This window comes from Equus przewalskii, chromosome 19 (genome assembly GCF_037783145.1).
Source record: "Equus przewalskii isolate Varuska chromosome 19, EquPr2, whole genome shotgun sequence".
Taxonomy (NCBI): domain Eukaryota; kingdom Metazoa; phylum Chordata; class Mammalia; order Perissodactyla; family Equidae; genus Equus; species Equus przewalskii.
Genome location: NC_091849.1, coordinates 56,919,396 through 56,943,597, shown reverse-complemented (window position 1 = coordinate 56,943,597; position 24,202 = coordinate 56,919,396). Strand labels below are relative to the sequence as shown.

Below are 24,202 nucleotides of genomic sequence, written 5' to 3'. Positions count from 1 at the left end.
CCCAGGATAAGGGGTTTAAAAACACTTCTCTTTCATACTTCTGCACAAAACCAGGGGTCAGAGGCCAGGCTCATTGTATTATTATTCTAAATGAACAGAGTTATGGGTTTAAAAAGCATATGAAAGCTAATCTGGAAATATGACCATTCCTAATTTTTTTTTTTTTGAGGAAGATTAGCCCCGGGCTAACTGCTGCCAATCCTCCTCTTTTTGCTGAGGAAGATTGACCCTGAGCCAACATCGATGCCCATCTTCCTCCACTTTATATATGTGATGCCTACCACAGCATGGCTTTTGCCAAGTAGTGCCATGTCCACACCTGGGATCTGAACCGACGAACCCCGGGCCGACGAGAAGCGGAATGTGTGAACTTAACCGCTACGCCACTGGGCCGGCCACGACCATTCCTAATTTTTAATGAGAAAAGTAAATTCAAATGTATACATCTTCAGAACTGACTCATGTCTGTTGTGTTCTTCTTTTTAACTATACTTTAATACAATTTAAGATATCTTTAGTATCTGACATGTGTTCTCTTCAAAATATTGTGCCAGCCATATTTTATGAATTCTACATTTTTAGATAACAAAATCCTGACTGTGATGACAGCTATAAATTATCAGATTATACTTATTACTGGGAAGAGAAAAAAATTCCTTGCCTTTCTAACTCAAAACACAAGAGAGAGTTTTCTCTTTTCTTGCAATTAGAATACACCACCAAGTGGTGGTCATCCAATAATCCCAGATAGAAATGTAGTTTTAGACTAGTTTTTCAAACCAGTAGTGTTACAATGAGATTTGTCAGATGTGCTGTCTCTCCTATTTAAGAAAATTAAGAACTATTAAAATAACCACAATGTAATCAAATAATTATCAGACATCATTTTCAATAAAAATAATCTACATATAAATTAATGTTCACTCCTTTAAACTATCCCAGGCTGCTGTCCACTCAACTTAAGGGGACATCATTCACACTGTATTCTGATTGTCCCCACTGGAGTTGTACAACCCTCCTAGCAAAATGCTCTTATCCTCATCTCAGACTCTCGTTACAGGAAAATAGCTCAGACAGCAAGGAATTAGACCAACTATGCTGAGAACAATGTCACCATTTTAGATATTCCTCTGCTTTAGTAAACTTTTAGCTAATCATCCCATGACAATTTACCTTCTTTGTTATGTAAGTATGTATTTGGTAACTAATTTATCATTCAAGATGCACTCAGAGACGTAATAAAAAGTCTACGATAAAAGAAGGTCAAAATTAGGGAAACGCAGTAGTTTAGGAAAGAAGAGACAGCAGAGGACAATACCAACACTAGTAGCTCCAGTTCAGAAATCTTTTCAGCACATGCTCCAACTAAGGCAAAAAAATTTGGACAGGAGAAAAGTACAAGGAGTAGAAGCAGAAAGCAGAAGCCTAAAGGTTTCCAAGGAATGCAGGTGGTGGTGTTTCTGGTGAAATCGGCAACAAGGGATTCCATAATCCCGCCACGACGAAAGAAAACAGCAAGAGTAACCAACTGGACTACAGACAGAGTCTACAAATTTGACTCAACAACTTGCCTCTTTAAATATAGGCTATAAAACAAAAATTATCTACGCCCACATTTATTTCTGCAATTTATGAGGCTTCTCCTATTCATTTATGCATAACAGAGGATCCCAAAGTCACTGTCCAAGGAAAATCTTGGCTCTCCTCTGTCCAGAGTGCAGAGATGCCTCCTATGCAAACAAATGCCCTGATCAGAGCCTTTAAATTTCCACAATCCCATACATTGCCCTGTGTATTCATAAAGCTTATGTCTATGCACTTAGCTGGCAAAAAAAAAGGGTAATTGCATTCCCAACAGTTCTCAAATGACATTATAGAACTCACCTTCATGTCAGTATATTTAAAAATTTGGTGTGAGGGGCCACCCTGTGGCTGAGTGGTTAAGTTCTCGAGCTCTACTTCGGCGCCCCAGGGTTTCGAGGTTCGGATCCTGGGCCAGACATGGCACCGCTCATCAAGCCATGCTGAGGCAGCCTCCCACATGCCACAACTAGAAGGAGCCACAACTAAAAATATGCAACTATGTACCGGGGGTGCTTTGGGGAGAAAAAGGAAAAAATAAAATCTTTAAAAAATAAATAAATAAATAAAAATCTGGTGTGAGAAATGATGTCCAAGGTAAGTTGTCTGAAAGATAACTAAATTCTAATCTGGGAGTGTGTCAGACCATTATATTAGTCCCTGTAAGACGGCTTATGAGGGGATATGTATTGAAGGGTATTATAAGAAAAAACCCAACTTTCACTGACAATATATTGTTAAAGATTTTCTTTTATCATACTATGCATCATAAAACTGTGGATGAAATTTCTTTCCAGTTTTAGTGGCAGAAATAGTTTTCCTTTTCCTGGGCACTGGATTTGTTTTTACCTAAAGGGCACTAATTTTTCACCTTGGAATGTTTTCCTTCCACACTGACTGTAAGAAATCTGACAGCCAAAGTTGTGCCGCCCTGCAGCAAGCATTTTATTGACTATCTCAACTCCTAGTCCCACCACCTGGCCCTACTTTTTTCCTTTCCTTATGTTCTTTCTTTTCCTCCCAGTTAGAATTTACTGAACACCTACAACTGTTAGGCTGGGCACTATTCTAGTGCCTGTATGAACAACATATACAGAGCAATCCCTGCCTTCATGAAGGTAAATTTAATTTAGTTGAAAATTGTTTTTATCTTTAATAATTAAAGTGCCTGATAAGTCCCCATGAATCATTTCCGAGCTTTAATACAGTAATGCCAAGAAGTGTCAAGGGTCTGGGATTTTACCCCACCTGCAAACTAACAAAATAGCCCGTTACTGATAAATGGTGTTGACAGAAGACATGAGACTACGGGGTCAGAGACAAAGAACGCTGTCATCACAGCAGAGCAAGCAGCATGATCATGCCATTGTGTCAGTTCCCTTTGCCCCGTGCCCCAAGTCCCATAGGGGCAATGCAGGAGGGCCTAGGCAGCTGCTTACACACAGTGGGTTGAGATGTAGGAGAGTAACAGTGTGGGAGATGTCTTGCTTTCATAGTGAGCAGTGAGCAAGCCTGCTCTTTCTCTGGGGTAAGAGGTGGGGGTGAAGGAGAAAATGTTAGCTCATTCTTCAAGGCTGCTTCCTGCAAACATGAGCCTAAAAAACGGCCCAGTTAAAGAGTGGCCAGGACCCTGCATTCTTGGCACACCCAACAGAAAAGCTCAGGGACACACAAGGCCCATGGCAGACTACTTCTCCCAATAGGTGAATGTTAAATAAATAACTAGCCTTATTAAGCATCCTCAGAAAAATAAGAAGAAAATTATTCCCATATTAAACTTTAAGCTCCATGAGAACAGAGATCAAGTTTTGTTTTACTCAATATTGTATATCTACTGACAGGCATACTACCTAATCCAAAACAGACATTTAGTAAGTGAATAAAGCCAAAACCAGCCCATTTTTAACAAAATTTCTTCCTGTTTGTTTATGTATTTATTTTATCTTTGTGAGGAAGATTGTCCCTGAGCTAACATGTGTGCCAGTGTTCCCCTACTTTGTATGCTGCATGCTGCCACAGCACGGCTTGATGAGCAGTGTGTATGTTCGCGCCTGGGATCCAACCCCGCAAACCCAGGCAGCCAAAGTGGAGCACAAGAACTTAACCACTACGCCGCTGGGCTGGTCCCTCACGATTTATGTCTCAATTTCTTCAACTGTAAAAAGAGGAGGGAGGAAGTTAGATTTTTCCTTATATCTAACCAAATACCACCCTGAATCAATACCTTATCTGATAAAGGTTTTACGTAGCTAGCTAGTGGCACTTAGTAAAGGTACATCCTTAGAGCATCTTTCCAGTACTCATGACTCACTAAATCACTAGCCAATGACTCTCTCTCTCTAAAACCTCTTAGTCTTCAAGGACGAGAGCCATTTCAGGCATTCATAAATGTCTCCTACAAATGCACATATTCTTTCAAAGCGAAAGAAGACAACTATCTCCTTTGTTCTTTTAAAAACAGAACTTAAAAAAAAAAAACTCCTCATCCTGATTTTGCCGACCATGCAGCCAAATGAAATCTGGGACACAGTTTAGAGCCATGCTCTTAAGAGCATGCATGCACTTGGAGGCAGAAAGACTGAGAGTCTATTCTAGTCCAAGTACTACGACTTACTGGCTAGTGAACCTGGGAAAGTACTCAACCAACCTCAAAATCTGTTTATTCAGCCATAAAATGGGGTTAATAATACTTATCTACAGCTCTTAAGGTTTTTGGGAAGAGTTAATGAGATAATGCTGGCAAAGTACTTTTGTACAGTACTTGGTACATTAACACCCATATATATTAGCTATTTTATCAACTTCCCTTTTATATAATCCCCTGCAAGAGAAAATACTTGGGAGCTCTATAAGTTGTCTCTACCTGCAAACTCCCCCATGAAACCATTTTCCCCAAAATCCCGAGATTAAAGCTAGTTTCGCAACAACATATATCAACTAGCAGTAATAGTTCAAATAATTCACCACGTTCGAAGAGTTTGGTACCTTGCTCTGATGGTTAACATTGTGTCAATTTGGTTATGCCACAGCACCCAGATATTTAGTGAAACACCAGTCTAAATGTGAAAGCATATTTTAGAGGAGATTAACATTTAAACCAGTAGACTTTGAGAAAAGTAGGTTATCCTCCATAATATGGGCGGGCCTCACTGAATCAGTTGAAGGCCTTAAAAGAAAAAAGATGGAGGTCCCTAAAGTAAGAGCAAATTCTGTCTCCAGACTGCCTTCAGACTCAAGCTCCAAGATCTAGTCTTCCCTGGGTCTCCAGTCTATCAACCTAAGCTACAGATTCGGGGCTTGCCAGCCACCACAACTGCATAAACCAATTTCTTAAAATAAACCAATCTCAATCTCTCTCTCTCTCTCTCTCTCTCCATACACACACACACACACACACACACACACACACACACACTCTATTGGTTCTGTTTCTCTAGAAAACCCTAATATACTTGCAAACTGAGAAGTCTGTTAATAGCTTTATTACCAACAGAAAACTAGCAATTAAGATTAATATTACTAATAGATTAAAAAATCTTGGAAAAAACGGAACAAATGCAATTGACCATGGGAGAAATAAACAACAGGGTAAAATTCAACAGTGACAAAGGCATGGTAATAACGGACAGGGTTCCAAACCCTTAAGTAAGAATTACTGGGTATCAGAAATTTTATATCTATTCTGACTTAATTAAAAGAGAGTCATTAGTTCAAAATGGCAGACTTTTTATCTCCTCCTTCTCTCTAAATCCATTAAAATAAGAATAAAGGAATACAAAGAAAAGCACATAATAACAAAGAGAAGACGAGAGAAGAGGAGGGAGCCCAAAAGCAGACAATAGATTTTTTTGTTTGTTTTCTGCTTTTTTCTCCCCAAATCCCCCCAGTATATAGTTGTATATTTTTTTTTTTAGTTGTGGGTCCTTCTAGCTGTGGCATGTGGGATGCCGCCTCACGGTGGCCTGATGAGTGACGCCATGTCAGCGCCCAGGATCCCAACCAGCGAAACCCTGGGCCGCCGAAGCGGAGCATGGGAACTGAACCACTTGGCCACAGGGTGGCCCCCAGACAACAGATTTTAACAAATTTCTAAAAGATGAAAAGAAAATTGAATAGAAGAGATTAATGGAACAGCAGGGAAAAGTTACAGCCTAGAGCCAAAGGGAGCTACAGCTTAAGGAACAACTCCACCCAACAAACATATAGAGTTTCTAGAAATGGAATGGTAGAGAGCACTGGCAGTGAGCTGGGCTAGAAATAAGGAATTAACTTAAGGCCTAACTACTGAGAGGTCAACCTCATCCCTTCCCCCACCGCAGTACCCAGCAAGGCCTAGAGCCAAGCACTGAACTCTGAGCAAGAAAATCTTTTCTTAACGAAAACTGAATGAACCAGTTGGAGGAAATAAGAGAGTCTCTACCTAAGGAGAGGGACCCCTCACCCTGGTATTTAGGGGTCCCCCAAATACCTGCAGGCTCTTAAGCTAAAGCCCACTTACCTCACAGCAAAACTTGACATAAATTTCCTATTTCCTCCCATTTTAAACATCAACAAGCAACCAAAAATAATCAGACATTTGGGGAAAGCTTGCAACACTATGGGAAAGATCAAAATAAACAAATAGAAAAACCAATTTAGACTATAAAGAGCTCTGACTAGATCCCTATGACAATAGAATACTATTTAAAAATGGTATGAATAAAGATAACAAGAGTTCTTAGAAATGGTAATTGTCAAATTAAATACTCAGAGAGATGGAAAATAAGGCAGTAAATCTACACAAAGACTAAAACAAATCAATGGCAAAGATGCAAGAAAGAGATAAGAAAAATGAGCAATTAATCCAGAAGGGCCAACAGCTTTCTACTAAGAGTCTGCAAAGAAAAACAGAAAATTTCCCAGAGCTGAAGGGATCACTTCCCAAACTGAAAAGGCCCACCAAGTGCCCAGCAAACACAAATGAAAGACTGCACACGAGAAGATAGAGAAGCTCTAAAGCTGGGGTGTGCGGAAGGCCACCTAACACGTCCCCTGCAACGATCAGGCAACCCATCAGCAACACCGACGACAGGAGACTCAGAAACAGTACCTTAACATGTTAAGGCACTGATACTCAACTTTGTTTTCTATATAAAGGCTGACTATTAGTTAGGTATGATATTACTAGAAAGGATGTCATTAAGTAGAGAAGGCAGAGATAAAGAAGATGAAATACAGGCAAACAACAGCTCTACTCAAGAAGGGCAGTGAAGCTCGGGATGACAGACGCACAAGAGGCCTAGAGAACAGCAAACCCAGACAGCAACAGGCCAATGACAGAGAGCTCTGGGAGGCAGGTCTCCAGAAAAAAAGGTAGATTCAACAGAACCAAAAGTACGCCCAAGACACTGGAAAAAGAATCCTGTTAGAATAGCACAGAAATTCAAGTTTTTTTAAAAAAAAAATGCAGTCAGCAACCCAAAAAATAAAAACTGTACTAGTCTTGATCCAAGGTTTGTGTTTTAAGTCAAATAAGCAATGGGCTTCAGGAATAACAAGGGAATGAATTTTAAGCAATAGATGAAAGGAAGAAACAAAGATATCAGGGATATAGTGATGAAGACATGATTAATTTTATTTCTCACTTTAAATTAAAACGACAGAAAATTAAATGCTCAGGCAATGCAAAGTAAAAATATACTTGGCTTTATATTATGTCAGGCTAAGGAAGCAAAAGTCAACTGACTCAAGTAAAGGTAAAACAGAGAAATGCCACAAAATATATACACTAAAAACATAAATTGGAAAACTCTGGTCTTGGGCCAGAAATTCCCTACCTCTGGATTTTCTAAGTTTAGAAAGTGATACTTTAGTGTTTGTGTTAAAGGGCTTATTTGTTTTCTCTGAATCCAATTCTGTTATTTTGGTATTTAGGATGACCTGTATCAATGACTAACGAAAAATACCTGTTCGAGAAGAACTGACATAATCTATCAAAAATGTCTAAATTGAAAAACAATCTATAACAAGGAGAAAGTATAAGAAATAAGACGGCAAGAAACAGAGTGAATTAAGAGCAATGAAAGCTGCTTACATAAATGCAGTTATCACTGAGCTATGAAGCTGTATTTCAAAGAATTTAAAGAAGCAATGAAATACATCAAGCCTGCAAATAGGATTTAGGATTAAACCGTCTAATTTTTAATAAAGAAGAAGTAACAGACACACTCTATGGTGGAACAGACCATAAAAGGCCACCTAATAGAAACAACTACCTGATAACTAAAATGTCCGATGAAACACCCCAGGCAAGAGGGTCACATCCACAATAAATCCTATATCCCCAGGGAACCTATCATTCTATCTTTTGGGAACCTCAAGTTCTTCCTTTTAACCAATCAAACTCTGCCCCCCTCTAACTGCTCCCTGGTGGATCTGGCGTTTTCCTGTTATCCATAAAAATGTCCAATCTCTCACCAATGTGACAACCTTTCAAGCATTTATGGCTACTATCGCGTTCTACTCTTTCCAGCTTCCAGCATCTTCTGCTCTCCACTAATTTACATCTGTAATTCTATAAGGTGTTTGCCTCTCTTTTTTATTTGCTCTGTTCTGAATATACCCTAGTTTCACCAAAACTCCCCTAAGTATAACTTGAAATGATATTTAATATTAACCATCCATTTACAGAAATGAAGTTTTATTCTTAAAGGTTATGCATGTTCCTACAAGGCTGATCAGTTACTCTTTAACATTCAATTAAGAGTATATGCTTTGTCTTAACCAATATATTTTCAGCTCATTTGCATGACACATTAAATTTGTATTTTCTAATTCAAATGCAACTCTCAAAAATAAGATCAATGGCGCAAGAGGGTCATTAAAGCACAAAAGTGAAAAAAAATAACAGCAAATACTACCATTCAGAATAATAAACAAAAGTAGTGAAAAAAGACCCAGCGCAAACATGGAATGAATTTATATGTATAACTGGATCTACATGTGCAATCAATTTCCACAGAGTTCGCCACCCCCGCCTAAAATACCAATAAGAAGAACGATAATTACTATCTGAAAAGTGGTTTCTACTGGACCAGGGTCCACTGTATTTAGTTCAATGTACTGCCTGATTGAAAATGTCATCCAAGGGGCCAGCCCAGTGGCGCAGTGGTTAAGTTCGCACGTTCTGCTTCTTGGCGGCCCAGGGTTCACCAGTTCAGATCCCGGGTGCGGACATGGCACCACTTAGCACGCCATGATGTGGTAGGCGTCCCAAATATAAAGTAGAGGAAGATGGGCAGGATGTTAGCTCAGGGCCAGTCTTCCTCAGCAAAAAGGGAGGACTGGCAGTAGTTAGCTCAGGGCTAATCTTCCTCAAAAAAATAAACAAATAAAAAGAAAATGTCATCCAAGAAAAGCATGAAACCATAAAAACTTAATATCTTTTAAACAAACCTCAGTGATGCAGAACACCATTCTTCCAGAATACAATATAATTTTTCCAATATTACACAGACGAATGCTGCCTCTAATGATGAAGAAGTCCCAAACTACAGAGCTATGATTAATAGTTAAAAATGTCTGTGCCAAAAAAGGGACCAAATCATATTATTGCTGAGAAGCTTGTAAAACCAGTCTTAACATGTATTACAATACTTTGCTCCAAAAGAAAGCAGCACAAGCTAAACTTCTTATTGAACACTGCTTGATGTTATACATTATCAATGGCATTCACGATAGGAAAGCAGCTATCATATATGCATGCTAACAGAAATTTTCCTTTACAGTTGAAAAAAACACAAGTACATAATATGAATCGACTCTTAGCAAATATGCAAGATGTTGGTAAGAATTTAATGATTTTTTGATGTGTTTAATCTCCAAAAACCATGCCACAGGAAGTTTGTTTTTAATTGAGTGAATGATGATTTTGTAAGCACAATGTAGCCTGGAAAGGACACCTTGGTTTCACTGAAGGAGGCGGTAGCTACAAGCGCCATATCAATGAAAGGCTGCTCTGAATACCCGTATGTCTACAGTGTGTCTATCTTCCTGGTCTTAAGGAAATACATCAAATTACAGCCACTGAACATTTATTTTCAATATACCATATAAAGAAATGGGTCATAAATACAAGATTTGTTTCACACTTATGAATCAGTGTCTATGTAAAAGGGGAACACGTTTGTAAAATGAAAGAGAAAATAAACATTTCTTCATGACACCGATAATTCTAGTTTTTCAAACACCATTTCAATAATTTTGAATACATTCCTCAAGTGGTATATATAAACAACACATTTGGTATCTTGAACCCATTACTTGGGAAAATGTTTTTATTTTAAGGATAAGGTATCAGGATTTTTTTAAGGATACCAATAACTGGTTTGATCATCAAGATCAAATACTTCCCCAATACTTGATTTTCCTTACTCACTGGAGTTTAAAAAAAAAAAAACGTTGGGGCCAGCCTGATGGGTAGTGGTTAAATTCGTGCACTCCACTCCAGCAGCCCAGGTTCACAGGTTCAGATCCCTGGCACAGACCTGCACCACTCATCAGCCATGCTATGACAGAGTCCCACATACAAAATAGAGGAAGACTGGCAGAGATGTCAGCTCAGCGACAATCTTCCTCAAGCAAAAAGAGGAAGATTGGCAACAGATGTTAGCAGTCAATCTTCCTTATCAAAAAAAAGGAAAGAATTTATTACTGGGCAAACCTAAAAACCATATGCAAACACTACAATTACATAAAGAAATACTTTACAGAGTCAAAAGCATTCCAAAAGAGGAACAGAAATCTACCAGTTATCTCTCAAAATGAAACCACTGGAATCCTAACTTCTGCACATCTGACAGAGCACTAAATGTAATCTTCCATGTTTCTTTCCTATTTTTACAATTTTTAAAGTTACTCTATGATTCCTAGAGACAGCTGAAATACAATGCAAGCCATACAACTACACCAACAAAAAATTGGTCTTTAACAACTACAGCAACCAACCTGGTTCAGCATAGCAGAGAAGAAGACAGCAGTTATTCTGCTTGCTAATTCTGCACTGTCAAAACCACGGTTACAAAATAACCATAATCCACAGCTTTCCTTGGTTTGAGGAATACTGACAGGGTCATTTCCCTGCTAAGCTTCACAAGACAATTAGTAAAAACCTACAGAGCCAAGTACAAACATCTGGGTAAGAGCTATGTCATTTTTACTTAAGAACAAAAAGATGAAGTAGTTTGTGAATAGCTGAGTTATAAAAGTTCTCCACATGGGGTTTTCACTAAACAAAATTTCTTCTTTGTGATGCTCTCTTAAATCTAAAATTATTTCAAAACACATTTTTTTAAATGCTTTTTAACATTTTCCATTTTGCTATCATTAGAAAGTATACAGGTCTTATAGTGAACCAAATATCCCCAAGGGCAGAAGGAACTCTGAAGCAATCAAGATCAATCCCCTGCCTGACAGTACAACGACATGGAAAGAATCCTGGACAGGGGAGCTTTATTAATTTAAGTTTCCCCTACATATTCCTTTAAACAGCTTAAAAACACACATACTACATATATATGAATACAAACAGTTCTCCTTCAGAACCAAGGTAAATAATTGCAGCAAATAAATTTAAAATTAGAAAATAATTGCATGTAAGTTCTTAAATAAAAAAGTTAAAGTTTACAAGATAATAGAATCATAAACAAGTATTAATCATACCTTAAAAATATTTAATTACTTCAATAAAGATGTTCTAAGTCTTCTATTAGCAAAAGAAATATTCACCAAAACTGAAGAGACTTTTCACATCAATAAAAACTTTTCATATCATCCGAAATCAATTAAAAAAGAAAAAAGATAGCAAGTAGGAATACCAGTATTACATAAAGGGCTGGGATTTTATAAGTAAAGTCTAATAGGATGATACAGTTGCCCATTCCAGGCGCAGTATAACATCCTTGAGGGGAACTGTACTTCCAGTAACAAGCACATAAGTATTCAATACATGTTTTTCCTGAATTTGGACTAAACTGTGAAACTTTGCACGTACAACCAAACACTGTCAAAAGTGTTTGACAATGAAGATAATTAGATAAACTGTACCGACACAGGAACCAAAGTAAAACTTGAACAATGCATACATAAAATAAAACTTTAAAAGCTTTAAAACATTTAAAATACAACAAAAACAATGTAAACCTATGCAATAACACAACACAATGTATACAGTTCAGAGATACACCATCAGCAAGCAATTCCAAAGACCTCAATAGTAAGGAGTTGTTAAAGTGACAAGATCGCTAGCAGCCAAAGTGCTGAGGTCTTCAGGCACAGTAATCTGACAGCTATGGATGAACAGCGGGCCACCTAATATAAACTTTAAGTAATATTACATCAAAATATTAGGTACAAAATAGTAAAACGAAAATAAAAAACATACTGAGAAACTGTAGTGCAGAAGTCTAGAATCATTGAAAAACACACCACCACCACAAATACCCGTGAACTACTCTAGGGAAAAGGGAGGGAGAGCCTGGCTTTCCCTTACCTCATCTTAGCTCACAGAACAGATAACTGCTCCAAAATTTGTTGTAATTATTTCTTTGCTCTATAAAAGAAAATCTACATGTTTTTCCACATATTAACATATCTCTAAGTAATTTCTTAAGAATTAGTTTAGCCCTACGGAAAGTTACTATCCTCAATCTTTCAGTTACTTCAACTACAGATCCTAGGACAGTGCTGGCCCACTAGAAATATAATGAAAGCCACATATATAACTTTAAATTTTCAAGTAGTCCCCTTTAGAAAAGGTGAAAAGAAAACAAATGAAATTAATTTTAATAATTTATTTCATTTAACCAAAATATCTAAAATATCACCTCAGCATGTAATCAACGTTGAAAACAACTTGACGAAAACATGGTACATTCTTTCTCCTTACTGAGTCTTTAAAATCTAACGTGCGTTTTACAGCACATCGCAGTTAGGACCAGACTCATTTCAAGTGATGAACAGTTGTATGTGGCTAGTGGGTCCACAGAGGACAGCACGGGTCTAGAGTGCCTTCTCTGGTTCTGAGATACATGTACAAAATACCAAAAGATCTGAAATGGGAGCACACAATAGATAAAATTTAAAGGGCTGGGAGGGGCACTGAGGTCAATTCAGTAGTTCCCCCTGACTCCAGCAGGCCTAGGGTGACAACATGTCCCAATTTGGAAGGCAATCCCTATTTGTTAGGGAGAGTCCCAACTTACACCTGTTGTCATGACGTAATTATTAACAGCACCCCCTGTAATTCTCACAGAGTATCCACTTTGGATGATAAATTATATGGTTACCCTGTCTATATCCATAATATCCTCAAAGGTAATTCCACACTCCTTAGAAGAAAATTTAATTTAAATTCTAATTCTGATGCCTAGAAAAGCAGCTCTCAATTCAAAGGAAAGAACTCTAAATTCACTACCCTCATCAAAAAAAAAAAAAAAAGATGCTGCTGAAAATTCTTTTTATTTTAAATTTCAAACTAAAAAAAAAAAAAGTAAGAATTACCTGTTGAACAAGGCCTCTGGAAATTGGGATCATTGCTATCCAAAACAGGCAAACAGAACTGCTTACTTGCAGATCCTAGCATAGGATCCTTATCGCTGAGCATGTTCTTCAGCGAGTCCTCTAAGACATTTTGACTTGTACTAAAATCCTCACAGACTTCATTCTCCAGGTTGGATCCTAGAAATAGGGCATCATCTAAGTGTTCAGTAGGAATTAAATGATTAAATGTATCAACTATATCCATGAAGACTTCTGTGTGTCTTTCAACCCTATAGAAAGACAAAAAAAATACCATAAGAAATAAAGCTATCAATTGATAATCACCTAAAACCAAATTATTTTAATAGTTTTGAGTCTAAGAACACACTTAGGTATTTCTGAATTGTTTTTAAAAAAAATCCTCATTGTTTTTAGAATACACATTTGGACATGTAGAACAAATCTTCACTAAATAATGTTTCTTCATGACGCATGTAGAATATCATTTTACCAGAAATCCTACTAAATGTTTACTCAATTCATTATTTAAAAAAAAAAAACAACTCTGTATATAGTCCATTAATTTGACACATTTGAAAGAATTACATGGCTTAAACCACAAAAACCACATGTTTTTAACCATAATCTTTTCATAAATTAACAATCAGACACTGCTTTTACAAGTCCATATAAAAGAGCTAAAATCAAATCAGTTAAATGATTGTCCCATACCTATTAAAACCGTAAAATAGCCTTGTTTTATTTACAAAGCATTTAAATTATTTAAAGAAAGGTAATATAGACAGACAGAAAATTTTTTGGTGGGGGTAGGGGGAAAAATGGAAAAAAACTATTAACTAAATCCAACAAATCAAAACTCAAAAAAACTACACACACGTAGGCACAGAAGCGAACATACACACATTTCAGGGGGTACTCCTGTTAGGATAAAATGAGACAAATGAGAAGAAAACAATGTATCAGAGATTCCAATTTATTTTAGCGAGTTATGTGGGGTCTACAGAGATATTGAGCCAGTCTCCTACTTGAACCATACCTAAGCACTAGGTATTGCTCAGCGAAGGTCATCTCATGCTCTAGAGGAGCCTCAATTACCAAAGTTAAATTATTTCCAATATTGGTTTCAGAGAAAACAGAACCAAAGTGTTTTGGGGGATGGGGCAGAGTCAACAAAAATTTAATAATATTCAGTTAGCTAGAAAATTCCACTAATTAACCCAGAACATCTCAGGTTCCAAAATTCTAAGGTTTTTTAGATTAGCTCCAAATCTACCAAAATCTTCTCAAACTGTCCTTGAATTCTTTCCCCTATAAAAATGAGGGAAGAAGTTCAAAGATACTCTAGAATTTACTGGGTACATATTATATGCTGCTAAATATTTTACCTACAGCGTATATTATATGCTGCTAAATATTTAATTCATTTATTCCCAATACATAATAATAATAAATAGGCCCTGTTATTGTCCTTATTTTACAAACAAAGTGCATTTAAATAATTTAAATGTCTTCCCCAAAGTCACAAAACAGAGCCAAGATTCAAACCCAGGTTTCAAGGTTTTGCAGCCCACAGCCGTAGCTCTTACCCTTTCATACCGAGCTACAGAGCTAGAAATTGACTAGATTTGATTCACTGAAGGCTCTGCTTTAAAAACAATTTTCCAACAAATAAGTGACTGGCTGGGGCCTTGGACAAGAGAGGGATGGACTGCAAAGGGACAGGAAGATACTCTGGCGGATGATGAAAATGTCCTAAATCTTGACTGTGGTAGTAGTTTCAGGAGTGTATACACCCACCAAAATTTCCCAATCTGTTTATTTTAAATAGATGTAGTTTACTGTTAACACAATTTAAAATTTAAAGAAAGGTAAGAAAATTTCCTCAGTCTCACAAATTAATCCTCTTCTAAACAGAAAGATTACAGCATCTCTTCTCAAATTTTGCAATTTATTTATATCGAAATATTAATAAAGCACTGAAATAACAAAATGTTAACTATTTGATTGACCTGCTGGTTATTTTACATGCATTCTCTAACTTATAACATTAGGAGAAAATTACAGCTCACAATGCTGATGAAAAGTTAGGAAAAGTTTTAATTCCCTAAAGCTATCTGACCTTAGTACCTAAGAAAGGCTCAATTATCCTATCACTAATACTTCCACTAACATGTTTGTAGGTTCCAAAGAAATTTTACTATAATAAATTTCTGGTAATTAAAAAATAATTTACAAAAATCTTACTAAACCTTACAAAAGTAAGTATCTAGAACTACCAACAAATCTTTTATCTGAATGTGCTGGAATCCAAAGTTTACCACAGGCCAAAACTACGTCCTCTTCAGAGTTCTATCCCAATTAATAATCTTTTTTTTCTCAGATGAATCAAAAAGAAAAAAGAAGGCAATTCCAGCTCTAAAAACAAACAGCTAACTTCCTTCTAAAAATGGTTTGCTGAATCTACTGAAAATGCACTCCCTCCCATAGCAACACAAGTCCAGTAAATTCCACAAACTTCACCTGAGGTCATTCTTTCTGCTGCACCCACTACTGGCTACGAGCTCTCAAGTGATGGAGAACACTCAGAAGTTATGGTCACGTAGCTTGAAATCACAACACTGTAAGACCAACCCATCCTAAATAGTGAACTAAATGAGCAAAGTATTTTTTCAGTAATACTACTATTAGTGAACTATCCCAAACTCCTTTATTAAAAAGTGCCTTCAGAGCTTGCAACACATTTTTTAATCTCAACAGTAGACAGTATCTAGTCTTTAAAGATCAATTTTTTTAAAAAAGTAAAGAAAAAAGTAAATAAGATGGGTAAACCAAACTTGCCAGTACTTTTTTTGGCCAGAACTAGTATGACTTATAAAGTGTGTTTCCCTGGATTGAAATAAACATATCAGGAAAAAGTCTTCCATGGTCCAAATGCGGAGAAAGACTAGTATGATAAAGTTACATTTCTTTAACAACACCTTTAATTTATTCAACAAATGTTTACTAAGCAGCTACCATTGTCTGAGACACCTTTAATATGCCAATGAGACTTGGAATCTTCCAAGACAGAACAGAGTATAAAGCATCCCAAACTAATGGGTCCAAAGAAGACAATTTCTATAGGACACATCACAAGACTAGTGTTTTGTGAAATTGTTATAAACTAGTAAGACTGATTTTTCATGAGAAGTTGCAACTGGCTCTGGGGGCAATTCCAAAGGAAGAATGCCAGAAATGATAGTAGACAGCCATCCCACAAGACTATCTTGAAAGTAACATTTAAGGTTGGTATAAAGTAATATATTTTAAAAAAATCAGTTTCAGATATCAAGTGCTCAGTATCAAAAATAGAATAATAAAAACACTGCATGCTACATCGGAAAACAAATGCTAGCCAATTGTAGAAACATTAACTCACTTAACACGGAACACACTAACCTACCAAATGCAATGTGGTGTCCTGGACTGGACCACAGAACAGAAAAAGGACAGCAGTAGAAACACGGGTGAAATCAGAATACAGTCTGGAACTGAGTTTACAGTGATGTACCAATGCCAATCTCCAGTTCTGATAAAGGCACCAGCATTACGTCAGATGCAACAACCAGGGAAACGGGATGAAGGGTATATACAACTCCATACTATGTTTGCAACTGTTCTATAAATCTAAAATCGTTCCGAAATAAAACTTTTTTTCTTTTTTTTAAAAAAAAGGACATTAATCTAAAATACAATGCCCTGAGATAGCTGGTAATGTGGCTTGACAAAGGTAATCAGATCTAATTAAGGAGAAAAATTAAGAGTTAATTCAGTTATCTCTGTTAATTAAACAGACTCCTTGATTTAAACAAATTCCTGTTTCTTACATTGAAGTTTTACTTAAATGCTTCCCTCTATTTGGCATTACAAATTTAATAATTAAAACCTAACAAGCCTACCTGGGGCATATTTTAAATGGTTAATGATATGTATGTTTCTAATTAAATTCATAGTAACAGTTTGGAATACATATATGCTAAAGTCAGAAATTATTTCTGGGTTCACAGACACACCGCATGTTTACAGATGACAAAATGTACCCAGCCAAGTCAGAGAATTAGATAATCTGCTTAATTCAAAATTACACATTCATTCATATATTTATTAAGCATCTACTATCAAGTATTATCAAAGGTACCGGTGAAACAAACCAAGTCTCAAATTCAGGGAACTCACAATCCAAAATAGAGCATAGGCACAGAAACAAATACAACAACATGTAAACATCAAAACACAACATGAAAGTGTCATATTGAAGGGCTGCAGACAGCATCACAGAGGAAGGCGAGACTCAGGAAGCCAAGAAAGGCTGCACAGGCGATGTGTGAGCTGAATCCCAGAAGTCCGGAGGGTACTCCAGGCAAAGGGAACAGCATGCGCTGATTATGCATGGCAGAGTGTACTCCTAATCGACCTTTTGGAAAGACTCAGAATAAATTAAAAATAAGTATTAGTACTAACATTCCGAATAAATTTAATCTGAGTCCGAAGACAGGTTTCCCGCTTTAAAATGCTTGATTCATCTGTAACTGGTAGAGAATTATACTGCAGTCAGATTAGCTTACACTGGTAAAACCAGCATACATTGTGTGCTATGTGTTTCATGAATGACTAGAATGCAAAAAGATAAGATTTACAAAGCACCAACAGCAAGAAAAAATGACACTTCTACGAAAACCCCCTTCAAATTAAGAGTAAATTAAAATTCATTATCTCAACTTCTCAGAAATACCTTCAAAGTGAAACTGTGTATTTAATCATATGATCTCCTTAAAAAACAAAATAGTGCACATAAGCCTAACAACTAGTCACTAATGCTATCAAAGGGCCTAATGGGTTATCCTATGATGAAGCTCTGTGTCACAGTCTACACTCTTATAAGGGTGGCAGAGGGGGTAAAACAGACATCAGGAGATTAGAAAATCTATGAAGGAAAACTAGGGTAATAGTGACAAGTGAGGGCAAGGGCATTCTATGTGTGATGGTAAATGAAGGCCTTGCTAACCCGGGAGCCAAAACCTGAAATGAGGGAGTGACCCAGGCATAAATGGGGAACAGCAATCGAGGCAAAGACCTAAATAAATGCAAAGACCCTGGGAATGAGACTGCTTGGTGCCTTCCAGCCCCCACGCCACAGTTTAAGACATCAATTCATCGGGCATCCTCACTATGAACAAATTTCTAACTGGCAGTAGTAGAGGTGAAAAATAAAAGTACCACTACTAATAATGATGATAAAACGTAAAACTTACTGTGCTCTAACTTCATGCCAGGCACTGCTAGACATGATTCACATCAGCAGTTCCCAATCAGAGGCAACTGTGCCCCTGCAGAGGACACATGGCCGTGTATGGAGACATTTTTGGTCATCATAACCAGAAGACACGCTACTGGCATCTACTAAGTATACTACAACGCTCCAGGAAAGCTCCACAACAAAGAATTCTTCAGCCAAAAAATACTGCTGAGGTTAAGAAACTCTGATCTGCATTTATTAATTTAATCCTCACAATGCTATATTATAATCCCAATCACACAAAAAATAAATAAAATTGAGATCAGAGAGATTAAATTACTTGCTAGAGTAAGTGGTGAAGCTGAAATTTGAACCCAGAAAATTCCATCTGACAGTCAATGCACTTACTACTACCCTGTACTATCTCTTTATAAAGTTAAATTCATTGAATGTTTCTTATGTGCTGGGCACTGTGCTAAACTTAAATATATAATGTCACTTAATCTTCACAGCCACACAATTAGGCAGATACTATTATTATTCTCAATTTATAAGAGAGGGGCTAAAGCTTAACAAAGTTACACCTAATATTACAGAATAAGTAAACGACAAGAGCTGGAACTCAAATCCACTCTGACACAAAGATCATTTCTTAACCACCACGATACAACAACGTTAAAGATGAATAATAGGGGGGTCAGGCCCATGGCCCAGCAGTTAAGTTCACACGCTCCACTTTGCTGGCCCAGGGTTTCACCGGTTCGGATCCTGGGCACAGACATGGCACCACTATCAGGCCAGGCTGAGGTGGTGTCCCATGCAGCACGGCCAGAAGAACCTACAACTAGAATATACAACTATGTACTGGGGTGCTTTGGGGAGGAGAAGAAAAAGAAAGAAAGAAAAAAATGATTGGCAACAGATGTTAGCTCAGGTGCCAATCTTTAAAAAAAAAAAAAAAAAGATGAATAATAGGTTATCCTTCCAGGCTAGACCTAAGGAAAATCACTAAATGGTTAGGCCATGTGCTATGAGAAGTCTACAAAGTACAATTCTACAAAGCAATGCAACCTAATCACCTGCTCTACACACCCATTTCCAATTCTGGTCCAGTTTCATTGGCTAGACTCTTGGCAAGACTTCTGGAGAAAAAGCAAGGATCATAACTTCTTTCCTGAATTTATCAGGTAAAAAGAATATATAAGAATCCACAGTGTCTGCCACACTAAGACCAACGCTGACCCAACAACCTAGAAAAAGAACTATCAAGTACAAAGTTGAAACTGGCAAAAGCAGAATTACACTAGCCAACAGTAGTAAGAAAGAATTAACTTCAAAGTCTACAACTATATCCTACTGACATTATGGGAAGCATCAGCAGTTTGGATTACCCACAGAAACAGTAGAAATAGCACATCATTAAAACTATGGCCTAGGTAATAACAGTCCAAGCTAACATGTACTTAGCATGTCCCGTACGCCAGCCCTAAGCTGGGTGTACTGTAGGCATTATCTCATTAGCTCCCCATAAGGTAGGAGCAATTATTATTTCCATTTTACAGATGAGCAAACTGAGGCTCAGCCCATTATGTAATTTGCCCAAGGTCACATAGCCAGTATACCTAAAGTGGACCCCAGACAGTGTGATTCCTGAGTCCACACTTTTAATCTACTATACTTTATGCACTCTACTTGCACAATACACTAATTTTCATGTTTTTAATATACCGTTAATGAAATCTTAAAAATACTGGAAACAAAGTGAGGTACCCTTCTTTCAAAATAAATTAGAAAATATGCACTTAGCTACTCCCTAACATAAAAAACAAAATGGCTATCCTTAGTGTGTACAAACATCATTTTGGAAGTTATCAACTACCAACTTCACAATTTATTTTCACTCTACAATGTTATATAATGTTTTCATGTGGCCACCTCACACAAATTATGAATGAATTAAAACCATTTTAAGTTTAGCCTTTCTGTACAATCTACTATGTCATTCAAAAATGTGTCTAATAAAGTTAGATAGTGCCAACAGATTAAAACTTCTGGATAATATTTTGAAGTGTTAACTATTTCTCTTCATCCCCTCTTCACTGTACAAATGACGGTAAAAATTTAAATCCCTTGACCATTAAAAAATGATCTAAATTAAATACACAACACATGGCAATCATTGTCGAGTCTGTACATTTGGGAATTCCTCATACAATGTCTTTCTAACTTTTGAAATAGCTTCCTCTTTTAAAGATTTAACATTTCACGCCTTTGAATTTTGTTTCTCAAGACTATGTTCCTTGAGTACACACAGCACTGGGGTCTCAAATATTTTGAATCAAATCAACATTCCCAATATCTTTCCCTACGTAATCAAAGCGCAACAATTAAAGGAGAACCTTTTCTACTGTTCTCAAAAATGAAACAGCATCATAAATGTGTAGCAATTTACCAAGTCATTTTTGTAGTTTAAAAATAAAATGTCTATGCTTCTGAAAAGATATTCCAGAATCTCAGGGGGTGCTCCATGAAGAAATAAGAGAAAAATAGAGCCCAAGATGTACCGTTCTGGAAAAGAAAAAAATCTAGCAGCCACTTGTCAGAAAGAATTCCCGAAATATGGATGAATGAAAATATTTAAAAATCAGCACTTCAGCAACACTGAGCTCCCTGACACTGTGTGGTGAAGGAGTTAATGGTAATCCATAAACCTGGGGTGCTGATCAGTAAACCTCATTACCTCAGTAAAAAACAGAAAAGATCTTATCTCCAGACAAAAATTATTAAGTCAAAAGGATTTCAGTAGAAATCTGTGTAAAGAAAAAAAAAAGTGCAAATTTAAGAAAGCAAAATGTATCAAAAAGGCAAACATCATATTACTATGTCAAGGAAGAGAACCATTATCCATATTTTAGCAGCCAAAAAATACAACTGCATGCATAATTTACATTTCACCAGTTTTTCCAAGTATAATCCATACTATGTAAAAATCTAAACTCAACATAATTTTGCAGTAATTCTCCTTGTTACTTGCTGCCTTCCAACTTTTATTAATACAGTCTTATTAATGCTATTATATAAGCCAAAGACTATCAACCTTTCCTGATTCCAATACTCAATACAATCTAAATTCTAATAGTACAGTTTTAAATGATTAATATAAAGACAACTTCCTTTCCATTTTTCTATTCTGAAATTTGCGTTAACCAAAGCTATTTTTCACCTACATTTACACAGACTACTTCTCTTAGATTTGACTTATCTGAACATGCAACAGATGAGTATACCATAAGATCAGTTAGGTAAAGGTATCTGAGGTCTATCCCAACAGCATGAAATGTATAACTAATTCAATGTGATAGAGAAAGAAGTTCACTATCTTCCCAAAGGATGTAAAAGCAGTATGATAAATGACATTTTCATGCTCTTCAATAAATGGACCTAAAAAGCATGCAAAAACAGAGGAAAACTGGTCCCATCACTAACTTATTTGTTATCCTTTTGATAAACCACCGGTACAGCTATCAAACAAAGCTTAAAAGGTAAGGTTGTAATCCTGCTCCTAAAAAGCAGCCCACTTCAGTGGAGCAGAAGTCTTTCTGTAGCCAAGGAATTGACTGAACTGTATGTGGTTTAATCAGAGCAATAATAGCTCCTAAAAGTGCCCCCTTAAATTCTGTTACTATCACGGGGAAATGGAGTATGTATTAAAAACATCAGTAGTGATGATGATGATGATATACAGGAAAAATTCATTATTGTAATATGTGGCCAGTAAACAGAAGAAGTGGGGAGAAATATAATAAATTAAGAAACGGACTAAGTGGCAGTGAAGGTGAAAACCTATCTGAAATAATCCTTACACAACACCTTCTGTGCTCTGGAATGAAGATACAAATTCAAAACTTGAAGAACGCTGCAAAAATTTCCTGATTCTTTGAGTCATGTCTCTTCCCTACCACAAACACACATCTATAAACACTTTCACAATCCCGAACACTTCATTCAAGAATGAAAAAATGGTAGGATATGAATGAGGAATGGAGGTGTAGTTTTGGAAGATCTCAACCAGTTTGGAAAATGGAAGACAAGTTCGACCCCAAAACAGTGACCTAATAATACAATGTACTCTTTAAGTAGTCCCTAAGTAGTTTACTGTATCATTTTTTTATTTTAGCCTAAAATAAGGTGGTAAAGTTCGTATATGGGGAAGGTTCAATTACCGATGTTTCATTTTAAATTAAGAATCTGCACATAATGAAGATTAGGACCAGGTAGATATTAAAGCGTTGTTGCCACTTACATTAATGACTATCCATGATCATATTCTGCAAATGATTCCTGAATAGCACCAATAATCACACTCTCAAATTACCTCGAATCATGAGTCTCTAGGAAATGGCATTTAAAAACCCAAAGGTCGTCGGACCTGGCAATCCACTGTCGGGGGCGGGGGGGGGGGATACCAACCTGTGCGCGGTACCCACATTCTCTCCCTTTCTCCATTCTCCCCGCCCCCCTCGTGTCAGGTGATCAGTTATTTAGCACCATTAACACGCACACGTATCGACAAGTGGCTCATTAAATGACACGTATGATCGGAAGGCCAGATTTCAGGCTCCTCATTTTAAACTAAGCGAAAGCAGGCGACAGTTTGGCTCCCGAGCACAAAAGCGCGCGGTGGCAGGAGCATGGATGGAGCGCCAACTCCCCGCCTCCAACAGCGGGCCGGGGCTCGGCCTCGCGGCTCGGGCCATCGCGGCCCCCCCGGCTCCCCGGCCAGGGCCCACCGCGGGCTCCCCCGGAGAACAGAGGCCCGAAGGCCGGGCGGGGGCTGCGGCAGGGCCTTTCCGGCAGCGCCGCGGCGCCTCCGGCCTGCGCGCCGCGCGGCGGGGCACACTCACCCGAGGGCCCGGGGCGGAGCGGGAGAGGCCGCGGGCCCACCCTCCGCCCGGCGCCCCCGCCGTGGCCCGCGGTCCAAACGGCCCCGGGCGTGGAGGCGCGGCCCGCAGGCCGAGGACGTTGCGCCAGAGGCCGGCGCGGCGCCCGCACGGATGCGCGGGAGAACGGCGCGGGGCGCCGGCCGCGGGAGGGCGGGAGGCCGCGGGCGCCGCGCGCGCAGGGGACGGGGGAGGGAGGGCTGCCCGGCTCCCCGGCCGCGGCCGGAGCCGCCACTCACCCAGCTCGGCCGGACGAGCGCTACCACTGGCAGCAGGAGGAAGATGGTGGCCGCCGCCGCCGCCGCCGCCGAGGAGGAGGGGGCCCGGTGGGTGCCGCGGGGAGAGGGGGTACGCGCAGGACGTCGGCGTCGCTGCCACGGCCTCCCTGCCTCACCCGGCCGAGCGCCCGCCGCGGACGACACTCTCCAGCCTGCCGCGCCGCCCTCCTCAGCCTCGTGGCAGCCGCCGCCGCCCAGGGCCCGAGGGTCGCCTGCCTCGTGGGGACCGTGCGGCGGCGCGAGACCCCGCAGCCATCGGCGTGCGGCGGCGGCGCGGGGGCAGGAGCGGGGCCGCGTCACGTGACCCCACTGTTTACCGTTCCGGGGGCCGCGGCCTGCGCCGCCGCCGCCGCCGCCGCGCCTGCGCGCTGGGGCCCTCCCGCGCCGCGCCTCCGCGGGGCCCCGGGCTGCCGCGCTCCGCCGGGCCACCGCACCCCTGCCCGGCATGGGAGGGCGCGGCGCTCCCCGCGGGCCTCCGGCTTTCTGCTCGCGGGAGGCCCGGGGGCGCGGCCGTGGGTGGTCGCTGTTCCCCGATTGCCCTAAGCACTCAGGCTTCACAGTTAATGTGAGATTGGTGGCCAGATCGGCCC

General features: G+C 39.0%; 1 protein-coding gene across 13 annotated transcripts in view; it reads right to left on the bottom strand.

Moving 5' to 3' along the window:
- The window catches only part of PHF3 (PHD finger protein 3), a 78,062-nt gene extending 54,071 nt beyond the window's left edge, over positions 1-23,991 (bottom strand). The window contains exons 1-2 of one of the 13 annotated variants that reach the window (XM_070584820.1): positions 23,574-23,991; positions 13,120-13,388 (exon numbers count right to left, since the gene is read on the bottom strand). In XM_070584820.1, coding sequence (XP_070440921.1) covers positions 13,120-13,363 — 244 coding nt within the window. In that variant the 5' untranslated portion in view covers positions 13,364-13,388; positions 23,574-23,991. Of the gene's footprint in view, positions 1-13,119; positions 13,389-22,864; positions 23,272-23,298; positions 23,519-23,573 lie in introns of those variants that run through there. The other 12 variants (XM_070584828.1, XM_070584823.1, XM_070584827.1 and 9 more) reach the window with 12 other exon arrangements.
- Between the last annotated feature and the right edge of the window lie 211 nt (positions 23,992-24,202).